The sequence below is a fragment of the Chenopodium album genome, chromosome 1, assembly GCF_948465745.1.
Source record: "Chenopodium album chromosome 1, dcCheAlbu1.1, whole genome shotgun sequence".
NCBI lineage: Eukaryota > Viridiplantae > Streptophyta > Magnoliopsida > Caryophyllales > Amaranthaceae > Chenopodium > Chenopodium album.
Window position 1 is genome coordinate 88,722,896 of NC_137834.1, and position 20,080 is coordinate 88,742,975.

Sequence of the window (20,080 nt, forward strand, 5' to 3'; positions counted from 1 at the left end):
CAATTTATTATTTAGGAAAATTTGCCGAGAATAACACCACCTTTCAGTGGTCTTCCAAAAATAGTATAACCTTTAGATTATTTCAAAATGGAACAACCTTTGACACACATCTACCATAAATGGAACAAAAAACCAGTAACCTGTTTTACAGGTTACATTTGCCACGTGTTGCGTCGTCATTTGTTAATATTGTATTTTTTTAACATTTTTTGATTTAAATATTAATGGTTTAATTAAAAAAACCTTAAAACTAAAAAAAAAAAAATTCCCTTTACCCAGCCCCCTCCCCCTTTGACCGGAATAAACCTGCTCCCTCCACCAAACTCCTCACTGGAAATTGGGGAAGGGAAGGGGATGTGGCGCCGGGAATGGGGACGGGAAAGGGAAGGGGTTTGGAACAGGGTTGTGGGCTGGTGGAAACCGATGAAAGGGAAGGGGATCGAGGGGGGTTAGTTTTGTTTATAATTTAATTTAAAGATTTTTTTTTTCATTTTTTTAAACAAAATTATAAAAAATTAAATTGGCCAATGATATTGTGACACGTGTCATAGGTGACCTATTAAACAAGTTACTAGCAGGTCATGTTCCATTTACAGCAAATGTATGTTAAAGGTCGTTCTATTTTGAAATAATCAAAAGGTCGTTCTATTTTGGGAAGACCGCGTAAAGGTGGTATTATTCATGGCAAATTTTCCTATTATTTATTATCATCTTCTTAAATTAATAAACGCGGATAACAAACTAAGGGTTTGTTCTTATTGACTAAACTGAACTTACTGGAGTTGAACTGAACTAAACTAAATATTTTATGAGATAAGGAAATTAAGAACTGACCTGAACTAAACTTATTGGAGCTGAACTGGACTGAAAATAATCTGGAGAGAACAGGCCTTAAGGCTTTATTGTTGCCAATTTGTCATATGTTATTGTTGTTGTACATTGTTGGTGTATTGAACTAGCATTTCAATGGACATTGGGATGAGATCGACTTTCTTCCTCAAGTTACAGACATACCGTCTATGCAGCATATATTATTTGATAGAGTATAAAGCATGTTCCTGGGCCTCAACCATCAGCTTAAACTTTTGGTTGAGTCGGTCCTCTAACATGGTATTGAAGCCAGCGCGACACAAAGGTCACAGGTGCACCAGGTATGGGTGGGCCTTTGTTGCATCCACATTTCAAGTCCAAAAGGCCTTTCATGTGAGGGGGAGTGATAGAGTATAAAACATGTTCTTGGGCCTCAACCATCAGCTTAAGCTTTTGGTTGAATTGGTCCTTTAACATTATTGATTTATTGTTAGCTCGTAGCTACTAACACACATGTACTGTTAAAGTGTTTCTTACTATGTAGTATAACCTACATACATACCAAGGTTGTCGTTAGCTAGTTGGAATAACAAGGCATCCATGCATAGAGTACACACTTTGCCATATAAGATTCATATATAATACTATAGTAAAGAAGTAATACTAAACCCTAATTAAAATCACAAAAATTGTTTCTTTTGAAAGTAATTAGTGCCCTATATGATTAAAGGCATATATTTACTCAAGATAATCAGGATTTAATTTTGAATTGACTATAGTTACAAGATTATGTGCTCAAGAGTCACTTTGGATTAAGTTTGAAGATATAGTGACCTTTAAAACCCTTTTTGATGTTTCGGCTTGCTATTTGACATAAGGAATAAGTGGATAAGTCAAAATAGTGTGCTTTCATACAAGTGTGCCAACACAATTAAGCAACTACCACTATCCAATTTACTGTGCCACTGCCACCTTCAAACTAAAGTTAACCATTATTATTCTAGCTTGCTAGATGATGAATAAACTTTAGATCAATAAAAAGTTTTAAGGTAGCTAGGTATTACTTTGAGGCTTTGATCTAGCTAGCTGGTTTATGATGATATTCACCAAGACTAGCAATTCTATCATAAAAGGAAAAACAAAGTCATATTTGTTATAAGTTGAATTGAATTGTTCGTAACTAAAGAAGATGGTAGAGATCAGATGATTAACACATAATTGTATTGTGGAGGCCTGGTTAGATGACTAATATATATAGTAAAATTTCATTGCAAATATATACTAAGTATAAAGTTGATTAGTAGGACTTAACAATTTATTTTAATGGTCCTCATAACGGATTCACATATGAAATGAAGTACATTAAGTCTAGTCTCATATTACATTTTTTAAAAAAAATTATAACATGATACAATGATTAAATACTACGTATTAATTTAAAATTAATGACAAAATTTAATCTAATCCCATAGAAAAGTAATTTTGATGGGATTTCATGGTGACAAATTAAACTGTTCTTTTCCCAATTTCTTTTCTTACCAAGTTAGCTAAATTACTTCACATTATCTTGTTAGTGAAAAGTGTAACCAAACAACAATTGTACAAGGTTAAAATTATTAATTTCTCCATGCCAAATGATCACATAAACATGACATCATATGATAAAATTGAAGTTGGTAGATTGAATTGTTTGTAAACTCATGACTTCTAATCTCAACAAGTGTAAAGTTACATTATCATTAAATTTTACTAGACTATCTCAATTTTCCACTTCTACTTCAGGCAAGTTAATTATAATAAACGTTTGAAAAAATAAAATTAAAAACAAGATTCCTCCGTTTTAGGCACTTTTTTTCATTACAATAGTATGAAACAACAAAATTTGATTCTTACGTTAACGACATGTAACGTCAATAATAGTAAATATTCTTGTCCTCAATTAACGGGTACATTTATCTGTAGTCAAAATAAACTTATAAACTTCCATAATATTTTATTTTAACCAAAACTTAATTTAATTAAGAACTATTCAAAAAAAAAAAAAAAAAAAAAAAATATTACTCAAAAAAATTATTTAAATATTTTCTAAATATTAATTTTTGTAGTACATTTTTTTACTATGTAACCAAAACTTATAATGGTCAAAAACTCAAAGTTATGCATCAAAGGCAATAAATATATAATAAAATAGTATTGTTATTCTGAAATAGAGAGAGCATTGAACTTGTTGTTTTTTTAACACTTTTATCACATTTATTTAATTATTTAAAATGCATTAAAAAGAAAAGATAACCAAGTGTAATTAGCAAATGAAAAGTTAGCACCCAAAAAAATGTGGACCGTTGGAAGAAAATAAGGAAAAAAACACATTACACATGTCATATATAAGTAGCAAAATAAAGTTACAAAAGACAAAAATAGTAGTGAATTGATAGTCCACCATTCTACGTGTGCATTGAGGAATATTTTTGTAAGAGCATTGTCACTAATGGACATTTTTTTGGTTGCCCAATCTCTCTCTAACCACTTTCTCACTCCTCCTCCCCATGGGCATTTTCTTGGTCATTTTTTTTCTACACTAATGGTCAAAAATTATAATCCCCACCATTCTCTCTCCTATTTTTAACCCTATACCCCACCAATATTTATCTCTCCTACACATCATTAAATTTGTAATTTAGTATTTCTTAATTTTATTGTTAACAAAATTTTGTATTGATTAAATTATTTAATTATTTTTATTATTAATTTATGCAAAATGTATTTTTTAATAAAATAATAATATTTATTCTTTAAGTAATACTTATTCGATCTGTAAAAGAAAAATATAATAAAAATAAATAAATAAATAAATCATTTTAACTAAATTTTTTTATTGATTAAAATATTTATGAGTACAATATTAATTATTTTTATAATTATTTTATGCGAAATTTCATTTTTCATCAGTACAACATTAACGATTACAACATTGGAACATAATGATCGTACACCTATCATACAAACCAAATTAATTAACGATTACAAAACTATTTATTCATTTGTACGACCGTATTTTTGCCAAATATGCTCAATTAAATCATCTTTCAAAGAAAAATGGGTTTGGCTATCACGCAGGGTAATTCTTCTTTGAATATACCCGTCAAAATCAACGTTTGGTGGTCGGCCAACGTCAAATTCGAAAGGCTCGTTGTTATTCACTGTGGCACTTGTACTCGGACCGGACCTAGCTCTATGAAGCTAAGGGCGATCTTCTTCATAATACCTTCTCAAAATTTCGGCACGAGTGTAATTGTGTCGTTCATCCTCGACAATCATGTTGTGCATAATGATACAAGTTTTCATTATGTCGCTCAAAATGTCTTCGTCGAAAGCAAGTGAGGGTTGTCGTAATATGGCAAACCTAGCCTGTAGAACTCCAAACGCACGTTCAACGTCTTTCCGAGCTGCAGCTTGTTTATCTGCAAATAACTTGTCCTTCTGGAGTTGAGGATATGTGATACCTTGTATAAATGTTGCCCAGTTCGGATATATACCATCTGTTAAGTAGTATCCCATGTTGTACTCATGGCCGTTTACCATAAAACTAATTGGTGGTGCCCGACCTTTCAAAACATCGTCAAACACCGGAGAGCGGTATAGGACGTTAAGATCATTACAAGAGCCGGGTATTCCAAAAAATGCATGCCAAATCCATAAATCTTGATCCGCAGCAGCTTCCAGGATAAGGGTTGCGTTCTTGCTACGACCTGCGTATTGTGCTTTCCAAGCCATAGGACAGTTCTTCCACTCCCAGTGCATGCAGTCGATGCTACTGATCATGCCCGGGAATCCACGCATTTCATTTTGGTGAAGGATTCTCCTTAAATCTTCATCTGTTGGACTTCTTAAGTACTCGGCCTCAAAATGCTTGATCACCCCTTGAGTAAAATGTTGCATTGATTTTCTAGATGTTGTTTGACCCATGCGTATGTATTCATCTACGGCATCCGGAGCAACACCGTACGCTAACATTCTTATTGCAGCGGTGCATTTCTGCAGAGGTGATAAGCCAAGCCTACCAGCTGCATTCCTACGCTGCTGGAAGAATGGATCGCCCTCAACCACTTTATTCATAATCCGACAGAATAAAGGTTTGTGCATTCAAAATCGACGACGGAACTGATTTTCGGAATACACAAAATTTATTGCGAAGTAATCATTGTACAATTGCAAATTCCCTTTCTCCCTTTCTCTATCTCCCCTACGCTGCGGGTCAGTTTCATCTTCATTTACAATTTCGATCTCGGATGGAGGTGGTTGAGGAAGCATTATGTTAGGTAAGTGATTTGTGACAAATTCGTCAACTAGATTATCAAATTCCGCATATTGATCTGAATCAGAAGAATTTGAGCTTGAGGTTGAGCTTATGGAAAACATTTTTTGTGTTTGGTTTTTGAATGTTTTGGTGTTGTGGATCAATTTATGGATTTCACACCTTTAAATAGGAAAGCTTTTCAGTGCATGTCCTTCAGCTGAGTGTGAAAAGACTACTCAATATATAGTAAAAACAAAATACATGACTACTCAATTCTTAATAATCAATACCAATGCTTGTCATACGGTTCAAGTTATGTATGAAATGACTACTCAATGCTTGTATAAAACAAAAACTACATTTGGACTTGACTACTTTTTGGGATTTGACAGTTCAATGGTTGATAAAACCAACCACTTGACTCATAATTGTATAAGACAAAATCTACACACACTAGCTAGTACTTGACTCATAATTGAACAAAATATATGAAAATGTAATATAAATTGATTAATTTTTGGATAAAATTAATAATAAATAATTCATTGCAACATAATAAACAAAATACCTTTTATTTCATTGCAACATAACTTGAAATCATAATGCATAATAAACTACTCTACTTTCCACCATACACTTCTTGAATTAGTTCCTCCTTCCACGCTTCTTCAGCTGGTGTAAGTGGCGTCGTTTTTGACATAATGGCTTGCAACATATCAAATTTCATCTTCTTCTCTTGTAATTCGACCTGTTTGTTTTTCCTCTTTTCCTTTTCCCTTTCAAGGTCCAACCTTTGTTGCCGTAAATTTGCCTCAAAGCTTCTAACTTCAGTACAAGCCTGTATCTGTTCACCAATACTTAAAATTGCACTATCGTGAGCAATAGCTTTTCCCTTACGCTTAACCTTTGCTTTTTTTACCCCGTCGGGTTTGGGTATACCTCCTGATGAAAACCCACCAACGGGAACATCTCCTTCAGCTTCACTGTCAGTTCTCGATCTCTTTCCACTTCCACTGCTATCCTCGGTGTCCCCTTCCGAATGCAGTTGACAATCCTGTCGTTCCTTTAGTGACAATGCCCATCTGAGTTTCGGCCTCCACTTTGGGTCATTCTTTATCATTTCCCAAGCGTGGGGAAAAACAAAATTGTGTGGTGGTTTGGATGATATATGGAACAACTTCGAGGCCTTTTGAATTCGATCAACTTCGTTGAATCCACTTCCAGTTAACGGACCCGCTTCATCATAACAACTTGTCCACAACAGTACATCTGCCGCCATCCTTCTCCAACGGTTCTCCAAACTCTTCGCATTTCTGGGTGGTAGTATTTCTGGCTGCCTAGCTTGAACCATGTCGTACGCCACAGATATTTGTCGCCAAAGTTCAGCTGCTTTCATGCCCGTACCCACTATCGCATTTCCACTGTATTTTAAATATAGCCCAATAAGAGCTTCATCTTCTGCGACTGACCAAATACGACTAGCTTTAGCGAGTCGTTGGTTGGAACCCACCGGCATTCTTTGAGTCGACGGAGGGTATTGAGGTGTCTCAGACACATTTTCTTCTTGGCTATCATCGTACTGAGAGTTACTTCCTTGGTAGGCAGGAGGTGATTGCTCGTAATCAGTGTTTTCAGTTGGAATTTGTGGAGGTATTTGTTGTTGTGGAGGATTTTGCAGAGAGGTGTTGCTCATTCTTTGTAGGAAAAGTTGAAATTGAGGTTGATTCATGAAATTCTCATCTAAATCATTACAATTTTGAGAAAGTAGTGAGTAAAAGGGGTTATTGGGATCCATATCTATTTTTTTTTTTTTATTAATTTCAAAAACTAACACAATAATAACAATAATAATAATAATAATAACACAAATAAAAATAATAATAATAATAATATTAATAACAAAAATAATAATAACAACAATAATAATATTAATAACAATACTACTAAAATAATAACAGTAATAATTATACTTCCAATAATAATAATAATAATATTTATTTTTATAATAATAATTATAATAATAATAATAATAATAATAATAATAATAATATTAATACTAATATTAAAAGGATGACTAATTATGAGGGAGAAATTGAGAGAAAATGTAAATACAACAAATTTATGTGAATTTTGGAAATATGAAAATATAGGCAAAATGGGTCTCTATTTGTAGGGAATTTTTTTTTCTAGCCGTTGGTAATTTTTTTTTTTTTTTAAATTTTAAAAGCACAAAATAACGGTTACAAAAATATAACCGTTGCAATAATCAGGAATTTCCTAATTGGTCCAAGCTCCCTGATAGGACACGTGTCAGCGCCTGATTGGGCGTGCTGACGCACCTGTCAGGGGTGCATATAGTATTTTTTTTTTGCTTTTCCTTTCCTCAAAACGCTGCGTTTTGAGTTGGAGCGCAGCACACGCTTCCTCAAAACGCTGCGTTTTGAGGCGTGGTGAGCAAAAAAAATGCTATTGCCAGATATGCACGTGGGGCCCACTCATTCTTGGTCTGATTTTAATTTTGCCCAAACTTTGATCATAAAATGTTTTGCCCATGGGCATTTTTTATTTAGCCCATTGATGGGGACTTTTATTTTTGGATTAAAACCCAAAAACTCCCCATGGGCATTTTTCTCCCCATTGGTGAGAGTGCTCTAATCATGGAGCTCCCATGAATCACTAAGCTAAAAGAAACTAAAGATAGATTAATAATCATGAGCTACACATATCTTCTTGAAAAGGGATGACCTTACTTTCATGTAAGAATGTATCCTAGTGTACTAACTCATCATCAACCTCTAAAATCAACTGTTCAGAATTGATAGTCACATATATGGTGTAATTTTTACGTTAATGTTCAAAATTATCAGTCATACTATACTATCCTCGTTAAATGATATATAAATATACTTTCTTTATTTAGGGAATTTCGATTGACTCGTTACAATCCACGTAAACCCGTCTTATAAAATTATGTTTTAACTATATGTCAAGTAAAAATTAACGAGCGGTACATAATGAAAGGGAGGTAGAGAAAATCGTGAGTTTTGGGCACTCATTAGCCTACAATAAAAAAGTTGCCGCATGGAGACTTGGATGTTTCGGCCCACGCACAAGCTTTTGCCACCCTTTGAGACTACTAATCTAGCATTGACTCCGAGGAAGAGGAACACAACATTGTAGAACATTTACACTTTGTTTGGATAGGAAGAAATAGAAGGAAAAGAAGAGAAGAGAAATGGAGGGGGACAAAATCTCTTGTTTGGGTAAAAGATTGGGGGAAGGAAGGGGAAGGAGAGGGAGGGATCCATTTTCCCTTTCTCTATAATAACCATAATCTCTCCAAAATTGGAGAGATTTGGAGGGAAAATGGAGCTCACCTCCCCCTCCCTTTCTTTTCCCTTCCCTTTCTCCATTTTCCCTCTCCTTCTTTTCCTTCCTTCTTTGCTATCCAAACAAAGCGTTACACTTTGTTTGGATAGGAAGAAACGGAAGGAAAAGAAGAGAAGAGAAATGGAGGGGGACAAAATCTCTTGTTTGGGTAAAAGATTGGGGGAAGGAAGGGGAAGGAGAGGGAGGGATCTATTTTCTCTCTCTATAATAACCATAATCTCTCCAAAATTGGAGAGATTTGGAGGGAAAATGGAGCTCACCTCCCCCTCCCTTTCTTTTCCCTTCCCTTCCTCCATTCTCCCTCCCCTTCTTTTCTTTCCTTCTTTGCTATCCAAACAAAGCGTTAGTGTAACAGTCTTGCACTTGAAGTGTTTGCATTAAAGGGATCATGAAAGCAACCTTCTACAATCATACCTCCTCCAAATCCGAAAAGTCGTTTACCATGACCAAAAAAGTTACAAGGTGTTCAACATGAGCGAGTAAGGTTAAATAGCTAACATGTTATATCACGGAATTATAAACAACAATTCTCTCCTCATTAAGCCCCCACTTAAAAATTCTCCATTTTTATTACTATGTATACTTTGGACACTTTTTCAATACAATTAGTAAGATTCTAGGTATGTTAGGTATATAATTAGGAAGTCTCATAATGAATCAATTAAACCACAAACTACTAGTTTCAATAATGTTTACAAATCTTTGGGCAGTAGAAGTATTCAAGCCTTCTTTTTCTTTACATGTGGTTTTCAAAAAATTTCCTATGGAAGTATATATGACCTTATTTGATAATCACGCGGGTTGTTGGTTGTTAGCTCGTTCACTTAGCATGTACAACTCGTGGTTGTTATTTAATTAGATGTTTACGTAAAAGTTATCTTCAGGAGATAACAACCAAATTCTAGCATGAGAACTTGCATGCTGCTCATATAAACCCATTCATTTAGGCTAAAATAAAAAAATTGATTTTTGAACCGATTGAAAAAGTATCTACCAACTATATTTTTTGGGTGTTGGATCACGTAACACTACCATATCAATATTCAAATATTCAGTTATAAACAACGAAAGATATACAATAACTAAATAAGATCAATTAATACATTAAAAAAAAAAAAAAAAAAAAAAAAAAGGCAATTAAGAGTTGAGATTGTCAAAGCAATTAACAATAAGGGGTTCCTAAACCAGTATTATTACCAATTATTATGTCAAATTGCCTTTAGTCAATAGTGGTCTTGTTAATGTACTTAGGTATCTGGTAGATACAGCCCAAATTTTGGCAACTACAAAGAATTTTGGGCTTAACTAGACTTAAGGCTATTTAAAGCCCACGAAAACGTATAACACGTGAATGTTAAAATTTCTCAAAAAGCATGGATATTAAGCCTTCAATTTTGGAATTTTTTGAATTTTTTTCACCCGAAAATAAAAATTGCCAAAATGTTTACCATGGTCCTTAATACCCTTGGGGAGTCCAATTGGCCGGGTGGAACCATCTAATTGGCCTTTAAACAACCAATTTATCGGTTCACAACTTGCACTGATTTCATTAACTCAAACTTACCACGAACATTTATGACAACATATAATGATCATAAATGGATCCAAACGACATTATATGACTCCGAGATGTATCCCATAGAATTTCAAGACTTTTCGACACCGGGCCCGAAACCTACAAAATTTCTCAAAAGCGTGGATATTAGCCTTCAATTTTGGATTTTTTTGACTTTTTTTCGCTCGGAAATAAAAATTGCCGAAATTTTTAACATGGTCCCTAATACCCTCCAGGAGTCTAATTGGGTGGGTGGAACCATCCAATTTGCCTTTAAACGGCCAATTTACCGATTTACAACTTGCAACGATTTTATTAACTCAAGCCTACCACGAACATTTATGACAACATATAATGATCATTTATGGTTTAAAATAGTATTATATGACCCCGAGATGTATCCCCTGAAATCTCAAAACTTTTCGACATCGGGCCTCGAAACCTCAAAAATTTCTCAAAAATTGTGGATATTAGCCTTCAATTTTGGAATTTTTTGACTTTTTTTCCCTCGAAAATAAAAATTGCCGAAATATTTACCATGGTCCCTAATACTGTCCGGGAGTCCCATTGGGTGGGTGGAACCATCCAATTTGCCTTTAAACGACCAATTTACCGGTTTACAACTTTCATCGATTTCATTAAATCAAGCCTACCACGAACATTTAAGACAACAAATAATGATCATATATGGTTCCAAACAGCATTATATGACCCCAAGTTATCCCCTAAAATTTCAAGACTTTTCGACACTGGGCCCTGAAACCTCCAAAATTTCTCACAAAGCGTGGATATTAGTCTTCAATTTTGGAATTTTTTGACTCTTTTTTTTTGCCCGGAAATAAAAATTGCCGAAATGTTTACCATGGTCCCTAATACCCTCCGCGAGTTCAATTGGGTTGGTGGAACTAACTATCCAATTTTCCTTTAAACGACCAATTTAATTATTGGTTTACAACTTGCACGAATTTCATTAACTCAAGCTTACTACGAACATTTATGACAACATATAATGATCATATGTGGTTCCAAATGGCATTATATGACCCCGAGATGTATCCCCTAAAAAATTACTCGTAATACTTTTCTACACCGGGCCTCGAAACCTCCAAAATTTCTCAAAAAGCGTAGATATTAGCCTTCAATTTTGAAAATTTTTAATACTTTTCGACAGAAAATAAAAATTGCCGAAATATTTACCATGGTCCCTAATACCCCTCCAATTGGGTGGGTGGAACCATCCAATTTGCCTTTAAACGACTAATTTACCGGTTTACAACTTGCACCGATTTCATTAATTCAAGCCTACCACGAACGTTTATGACAACAAATAATGATCATATATGGTTCCAAACGGCATTATATGACCCCGAGATGTATCCCATAAAATTTCAAGACTTTTCGACACCGGGTCCAAAACCTACAAAATTTCTCAAAAAGCGTGGATATTAGCCTTTAATTTTGGAATTTTTTTACTTTTTTTTCGCCCGAAAATAAAAATTGCCGAAATATTTACCATGGTTCCTAATACACTCCGGGAGTCCAATTGGCTATGTGGAACCATTCAATTTGCTTTTAAACGACCAATTTACCGGTTTACAACTTACACCGATTTCATTAATTCAAGTCTACCACGAACATTTATGACAACAAATAATGATCATATATGGTTCCAAATGACATTATATGACCCCAGGATGTATCCCATAGAATTTCAAGACTTTTCGACATCGGACCCCGAAACCTATAAAATTTCTCAAAAAGCCTAGATATTAGTCTTCAATTTTGGAATTTTTTTGACTTTTTTTCGCTCGAAAATAAAAATTGCCAAAATAATCTAAATTGACCCAACCCGAGTTGATCCGACCCACTTTTACCCGACCCAAACCTGACCCGTTTACTCGAATTGAGAGCTCTAATTATACTAAGTATTTCGAAAAACTTACTCCATACATTTACTCCATAGTCCATACGTTGTAGATTATGACAATTGACAATAGCTCCTATTATCTATTTTCACTCAACCTATTTAATAAAACAAATACGCATTGTACAAGACAAACACTAGCCGACTTCCCAATTATAAAAAGAACATTGTAATTAAGAATCAGAGACTCAGAGTTACCTGAGAAAATATAAGAAATACTAGCTGACTTCCCAATTATAAAAGAATAGTGTAATTGAGAATCAGAGTTTCATGAGGAATTATGAGCAGCAATGAATATATGCGAGAGTTCTTTTAAAAAGCTCTTAACTAAATACCCATAAGTGCTTTTTAAAATGGTAAAAAAAATTTTTTTCCTCCTGGAAAACTCGTAACTAAACACTCTCTTGGTCTTATAGACTTGATAGTGGTCAATAATATCTCTATTTTCTAATAAGAAATACAATTACCAATTGGCTGTTGGTGCACTAGTGATTGAGAGTACACTTAATAGAAAGGACCCGTATTCGACCCCTCGCAACAGGACTAGAATCAAATTATCCAGAACTGATCCTTGAATCGGGATTAGCCGCAAATTATCAAGGGATTGTCGTTCATATGCGTTTTCCGTAGCCACTAGTAGTCCACTACTCAGTAGCCAATAGTCCAATACGGCAATACCCATGGGAGTTCTGCAACTCTTGGCTCCTCAGCATGGTATTTTCTCTCTCTTTTCTCCTTCTCTCCTCGCAAACTTCCTTGATATTTAATTCTGAAGTTCATTTGGTTGATGGTAATTAGTTGTGAAAATCGAAATTTGGTGTTGAGTTTGCTATTTGATTATATGTTGTTTGTTTGCAATTTGTCCAATTGATTTTTCATTTTCTGGGTGTATTTTGTTTTAGGTTGAATTTGATTGTTTTGGATTTTTGGTTATGAATTCTTGGTAGGAAATTAATAACGAGGGAAAAATTTCCCGCCTTGAAATTAGTTTTGGAGTTCTTTATTCCTGAGTTTCACATTTCATATAAATGTTGTGGGTTAACATTTGTTGACAGAACCTTCTCCCTGATTGGGATTAGCTCGACTCGAATCTAGATTAGTCGGAGTCTAGTAAGCCGTAGTATAGAGAGTGATGGCCTTTATCATGTTTGAAGCATTAAATGATGGGTTACAGGCTTACAGCAAGTCAGAAACTCTGAACTCAATTAACAACTGTAATGCTTTTGATAAAGAGGGGAATGAGTTATTGGATGAATTTAATCTAAGCTTGGAAAATGGTATTAGTTTAATGGGGTTTATTATTGGACTGTCTTGTGGTGAAATTTGCTGGTTTTAGGTAATAGTCTTGTGGGGTGGAAGAAATCTCAGAAAGAAAATCAGTTTTGGATGCAGAATTTAGTATGTTCTAGGATCATTTCATAACACCCTTTTCTATTTCTAGTTCATAGTTTGATAGCAGGATTTATAAAGTTGACGAATTGATGATTGCTGCTGGCAATTCAGTGTTTGTTCGTGTGAGCAATGAATTTTTTTGGGATAAGTTTTGACGAGTAGATACTTGATAGTTTACTTTTTATTGATTTTAAGATAATTGGATAAGTATTTGATGACAAGGTTTCTCAATCACACTATGCTATTTGATAGGGCTAAATTGCCGCATGCAATTTGATTATGTGTAAAATTATAGCATCCTTTCTGTCAGTTAAAATGTGTCTTGGTATTGCACAGTGGAATGGCTTTCTTGCCTTGGAAACTTCTAGCTCTAAATAACTCTAGCCAGGCAAGAGTTTGATTTAAAAGTCAGAAGAAAGCGATCTGCTAGCAAGAATGATGGTAATTGATATATCTCGAACAAGTTGAAAATATATCATTGTTAAACTGGAGTTGTGTACAGATTTTGTGGTTGAATGATAGGTTTGGTTATGATCCATTACTGGCCATATGGTTTAGCAAGAAAATGAACTGTAGTACAAGTAGATATGAAATTTAGCTCATTGCAACCATAATTTCACCAACAGTTTTGGAAATGTTTTGTTTCATTACTTCAGGCGTGCTTGTGGTCTTCCTTCCAATTCTAATAGTTAATGTTCCTCTGATATCCTGAAAGGAGCTTTTTGTTTTGCTGATGGAAGTGCACATATGCTGTAGGTAATATGCTGCCTTTATTTGAATGTTCTTTGTGTACATGGAGGAAACCACTCAAGTTAAGGCTTTTCATTGGCCATGCAAGGCATTCATATTTAAGTAACCTGAAATCAATGAGGACAAGCTCCATTTCTTGCTCGACTAATTCAGAGAAGGAGCCGTCTAATATTTCAGATATACGACTAGCTAATGCCAAAGTGATTTACAGTGTTGCTTCTGCCACCGGGCATAATCAGGTAGTTTTATTTTATTTTTAAAATTTTATTAATACTCTATCCTTAAGATAAGGCCTGCTAACAAAAAAGTGATCAGTGGTTTTACTTCTATTACTGTTAATAACCAGCTGTATTGCCAGTTTTGTTTTATAATTATGTATTTCTGTAGCTCTAATCCCAGGAGTACCATTTTTAAATCTACTTGCCCATCCTGTGATGTTCATCTGTAGTAGAAGATAACCCAGGGGTAGGAAGGGCAATGCTGTTTTTTTTTTTTTTTTTTTTTTTTTTTTTTTTTTTTTCTGTCAGAAGTTTGTTAGAGGAAAAACTGTGCAGCAAGTTGGGTGTTAGCTGATACAACAAATAGGGAGAAGGCTCGTTTTGTTGGATTTACGTTGATTGTGGTGACTATTGAGAGAAAGCTATTACCCCTCGAATTGCAGTAAGCGTGTAATTAGTGTATTTACACTGATCAAATAATTCAATTTTATGAAGCTTTCTCCCTAAACTTCATCGGCTTAGAAATCTATCCTGATTCTTAGCACCATCCTCGCAAAGTCTAGTGATTCAAGTCTTTATAAAGGTGCTGAATTGCTGATATGATGAGATGAGAACTATAGTTATTAAGTCATTCCCTTCAAACTATAATTCTTAACTGACTCCCATCAAACTGTAGTTCTTAAGGGAATCTCAGGAGTAAATTTCCTGCAGGAGATCATTCTATTGTACTTCCTCTGTTCTGTTTTAATTTTAATTGGGACTTTTTCCACTATTTATACACTCCTTCTATCCTATGACCATCTTTGTGATTATACATTAAAACATATCAATGATGTTGTGAATTGGGAAGCATGAAATGCCCATCGTTGCAATTAAAAGAGAAGGAAGTATATTTATCTGCCTTTTCCATATCAAACATTGTTCCCTATTAGTTCGTGCAATGAACCTCAGAGTCACATCTAGTGTCACATTGCATCTTGAATCCTGAATTATTTTGGGTTGATATTCTTGCACTGAGATTGAGGTTTTTGGTATAATTCTCAACAGGAGTCACATCCAGAGTCTAACCTCAGAGTTCCCGCAATCGTTGATACTCTTGAAAAGTTGGAGCTTACTCCAAAGGTAATTACTAATAAGCCTTTGTTTTTCTTTACTGTTAGTATGTGCATTCATGACATAAACCTTAAGACTACAGCCTGTTCACCATATTATTTTTTCACAACGGTTCTATATTAGATTTCTCAGAGTTTATGTTACTTATTTGGAACATTCACTTGCATCTCAATTATTGGAATTTGAGTGGTGTAGTAACATGCAATTAAAATGCTCAGAGGAAAGGGATATTGATAAACTGGTTGCATGAGGGGAATTTAGATTATGAAATTAGCTTTAAAAGTTTGAAGGCGTGACTCAAGGGAGGGCTTGAGGGTCCTTATAATGCTCCTTTATGAAACTAAAGTCGCAAAATTAGAAGAATTTTCTATTTACATGGTTGTATATGCTATTTGGTGATTGTGAAACTAGAGTAGCCTGGTACAATCTTCATAGCTATATGGTGATTGTGAAACCCTCATATTTACTTTTATCATGTCCTTTGAATTTCTTTTCTTTATTTATGAAGATTATGTTGGCAAAATGGAGTTGTTTTGTCCTTTACTCAGTTCTTTACATGATTTGACAGAGGAAAATTGTGAAAGATCTGACATATTCGTGTTTATTTATTTAGTATTGAGTGCCTTGTAGAGTGTATGTTAATAGAACTACACCCCTTGGAATAACGATTTCTAATTCCGTGGTCTTAGTTAAAAGTTCCATATTAAATGAACACACTAATTCAGAAGTAATAATAACGTGTTGGAAAAGTTTATACCTGTAGAAGTTAAACAATAATGTTATTCCTCTGTAACATATGGATTTATAAAAGGTTATGAGTTGGGAAAGACTCATTACCCACCTTTAAATATATGGCTGTTTGATTATGTATTGAAACTAAATAAAGGGCGTTATAGCCGACATTGTAGACACATTATATATTTATGAATACTTGAATAGTATCTAGGATTGTTAGCTGGGGCAGTTAGGGGCATATATGTGAAATGGAACAATTGTGAATGATTTATATCCTAAGTTGCTTAGTAGGAAAGTCTATACAAGTCAGATATGTCAATTCTTATTAATGCTAAATTTCTAGTTAATCTTTTTATTACTATTACTCTCCAAGTCTCCATATTCTGCTGACTGGTACTTTTGACTTATGTATGGCAGTATCGCAACTCAGAAATAATTGAGATCCAGCATTTTAATCCGGCTTCAGTGGAAGATATAAGTAGTGTTCATGAAAGAGCCTATGTATTAGGTCTTGAGAAGGTCAGTGTAATTTAACTCTTCCAATTCTGTATTTATTAGGTTAGAAGCTTTGTCTGAATTATGTTCGTAACATATGCATCGTATTTTTGAAGCAAACCTCAGGCCCCAAGCCCCCCCCCCCCCCCCCCCCCCCCCCCCAACATATAAAAAGAAAGTTGTTGGATAGCTCTTATGTTTCTGTATGCCCGAGTAAATGTTTTAGCAAGTCAGAATAACTCTCTGAGAAGACCTTTCTGGCTACTCCCTCATTTTGAATTTTCTATCTTCATCTATAACAATTCACAAGTGTTCGCATATCAAAGAAGATAGCCATCCTCTTAATACTTGCATTAAATTTCTGAACACTCAGCTGCCTCACCTTATGTCAGGAATTTCATATGGAAGCAGCTCGCAGCCTCATGTTTAGTGTCTACCAGCCATGAAAATGTTTTTGCAGGAAAATAATTTCTAGGAATGGCTTCGGTGTTTGTAAAATCCTTTATTTATTTATTTTTAATATCACCTTGTTCTTTCGCTCATATAGGTGAGTTTGATGTGCTAGTTCTATAAACTTTGTTTTGTAGGTAATGGAAAAGGCTTCAGAACAAGGCATTCTTTTCATTGAGGGGTCTGGACCAACATATGCCACGGCCTCTGTAAGACTACTGAGCTTATCTCATTTTTGTCCGTTGTTTGTTTGTTTGTGTGTGTGTGTGTCTCACTCTTGTCTTGGTTCACAATTTCCCTATGCTATTATGCCCCCCCCCCCCCCCCCCCCCTCCTACTACCAGGGTCAATGTGAAAGAATAGGGAAAAGTTTTTAAAGATTAATTAAGTAATTTTGCTAGATACTCCATCCTTGGTCTTCAGTAATTTATCTAACAACATTTTACATCCTCTGCAGACATTTCAGGACTCATTGCTTGCAGCTGGAGCAGGATTAGCTGTTGTTGATGCCGTGGTGAGATCCCAATCATTTTATTACTAGTGTGTGGGAGGATTTATGAGGCGTTATGAAAAAACCTAGGAATTATGACCACACGTACCAACTATTAACTCACTGTTCTGTCTTCCCAGTGAGATTATTTTACTGTGGCCAAAAATATATATTCGACTCCAAGGACGAGCATGTGAACACTTTTTTCTTGTGGCATGCCTAACGACTCAACATACTATGAGAATTTGATGTACTTTTGTGGTCTTTTTTCCAACATTCCATACTAGTAAATAGAAACTCTGTAAAATAGTTAACTGACCGAATATTATCAGGATATTTAGGTGGCTGCATCTAAAAAGTCTCCAGAGCCTCCATCTGGATTTGCTTTGATTAGGCCTCCTGGTCACCATGCTGTTCCAACGGGGCCTATGGGCTTTTGTGTTTTCGGAAACATTGCTGTCGCTGCTCGCTATGCTCAGCGAGTTCATGGATTAAAACGTGTTTTTATCATTGATTTTGATGTTCACCATGGCAATGGCACACATGATGCATTTTACGAGGACCCAGATATATACTTCCTTTCAACTCATCAGGTGAACCTTTGTTCCTGCTTTGCTGTGCCTTATTAGTAAAAAAATAATGAATTCTTGATTATTTTCAGCTTTTCGCTTGTATACTTTTCGCACTTGCTTGCTGTGGACGAACTAATGCAAATTAATGTGCTTCTTATCCATTATTATACATAATGGGAAACGGAATGGGTTAATAAACCTAGTTTGATAGTTGAGAACCAACAGCAACTTGGTTTATAGTCTTTATACTATGCAGTTTTATTTATTGCTTAGGGGCAGATGTGTATCCAGTAGTAACTCTATGCACTTTAAGGTGGAAAGATGTAGGGATGGAAAAAAGTATGAAGACCAACATGTGATAGAAAAAGTATATTGTTTGGTTGTAGGCTCTTTTATCCCCAAGTACACAAATCTGTATTTAAGGTACATGACCTTCGGTGTGAGATTCACAAATGTAGCTTGCTGGTTTCTTTTATGTAATACTGTTCTTTTGGGCAGTTTTCCTTGATCTACATACATCTTAATGAGGCTGGCCTTTAGTACAGTAGCTGGTTTGTTTCCTGAAAGGTGCTTCCATATATTATCATACTTCTACCTCCGTTCTCTTTTCCTTTTATTTTCCCTAATCTATTACAAGTATCATATACAGTATTATCTATAACACTAAAAAACCAGACTGGTATGCAGGGTGACAACTGACTGTGTTGCTTCTAAGCTATCATATTTAACTGATTGGAATGCTCATATTCCGTAGTTGAATAAAGCCGTGGTTAAGAATTTTAAATGATGATAATATCTTCACAGAACTTAAAGAAATATTTGAATTTGATCATGTCTGATGTTTCTCAGTTGAATGTTTAAATGAGGCTGGCAGGCTACGGCTGCTGATCCTCCATAGATGTTTACTCAAAATTTTAATAATCAACACAGGATGGGAGCTACCCTGGTACAGGAAAAATTCATGAGGTAGGCAGTGGCAAAGGGGAAGGAACTTCATTGAATTTGCCATTGCCAGGAGGATCTGGAGATGTTGCTATGAGAACTGTCTTTGACGAAGTTATTGTGCCATGTGCTCAAAGATTCAAGCCAGACATAATCCTTGTATCTGCTGGGTAAGCAGGCTAATCACCTGTACTGCATTCTTATTCATGGTCAATTCTGCCAAGCACAGCTGTTGTAGTGTAGTGTGTATCATAATTTCGCTTCTACTGCATTTTTTATTTGTATGCAGTTACGATGGACATGTCTTGGATCATTTAGCTAGTCTTCAGCTCACGACAGGAACTTACTACATGCTTTCTGCTAGCATAATACAACTAGCCAAAGAACTATGTGGAGGGCGCTGCGTGTTCTTCTTGGAAGGGGGATACAATCTCCAATCTCTGTCTTATTCAGTAGCAGACACATTCCGTGCTTTCCTGGGTGAGCCTAGCCGTGCATCAGAATTTGATAATCCGGCTTTTCTGTATGAAGAACCATCAACCAGAATCAAACAAGCCATTCAAAAGGTGAAGGCTATACATTCCTTGTAGACTTGGTAACGATCAAGTAGTTATAAAGCAAATACTTATTGTAACCGAGCCTTAGTATATTTGTAAATAACGAAGTACATGGTATTACTTTGTTGTATTATACTAAATCAAATTAACAGAAAATATATACAAGTATGACATGTATATTTGTATAATTTCTTGATCTTCATATAAAGGTTTAAAGGGATGCAATGTCTATTCCAAAAGTTGTCCTCATAGCTACTTGGCCAAATGCCCAAATGTGGTGTGGCATAAATCGTTGTTCATACTTTCCAATCGAAACTTTAGTAGATTAATTGACACATGCAACACATACTAGCCCTTAAGGCTACAAATGAGAATGCAATACATTTTGTA

General features: G+C 35.0%; 1 protein-coding gene across 1 annotated transcript; it reads left to right on the forward strand.

The window, feature by feature from the left end:
* The first annotated feature begins 12,555 nt into the window (after nt 1-12,555).
* LOC145562042 (histone deacetylase 14, chloroplastic-like) lies at nt 12,556-19,921 on the forward strand. Its single transcript, XM_081622202.1, has 9 exons — nt 12,556-12,690; nt 14,125-14,357; nt 15,384-15,458; nt 16,602-16,703; nt 17,267-17,338; nt 17,587-17,643; nt 17,961-18,212; nt 19,122-19,303; nt 19,423-19,921. Exons 1-9 carry the CDS (start codon nt 12,657-12,659, stop codon nt 19,721-19,723), a joined length of 1,308 nt encoding a protein of 435 aa, XP_081478328.1. The 5' UTR covers nt 12,556-12,656; the 3' UTR covers nt 19,724-19,921.
* The last annotated feature ends 159 nt before the right edge of the window (nt 19,922-20,080 follow it).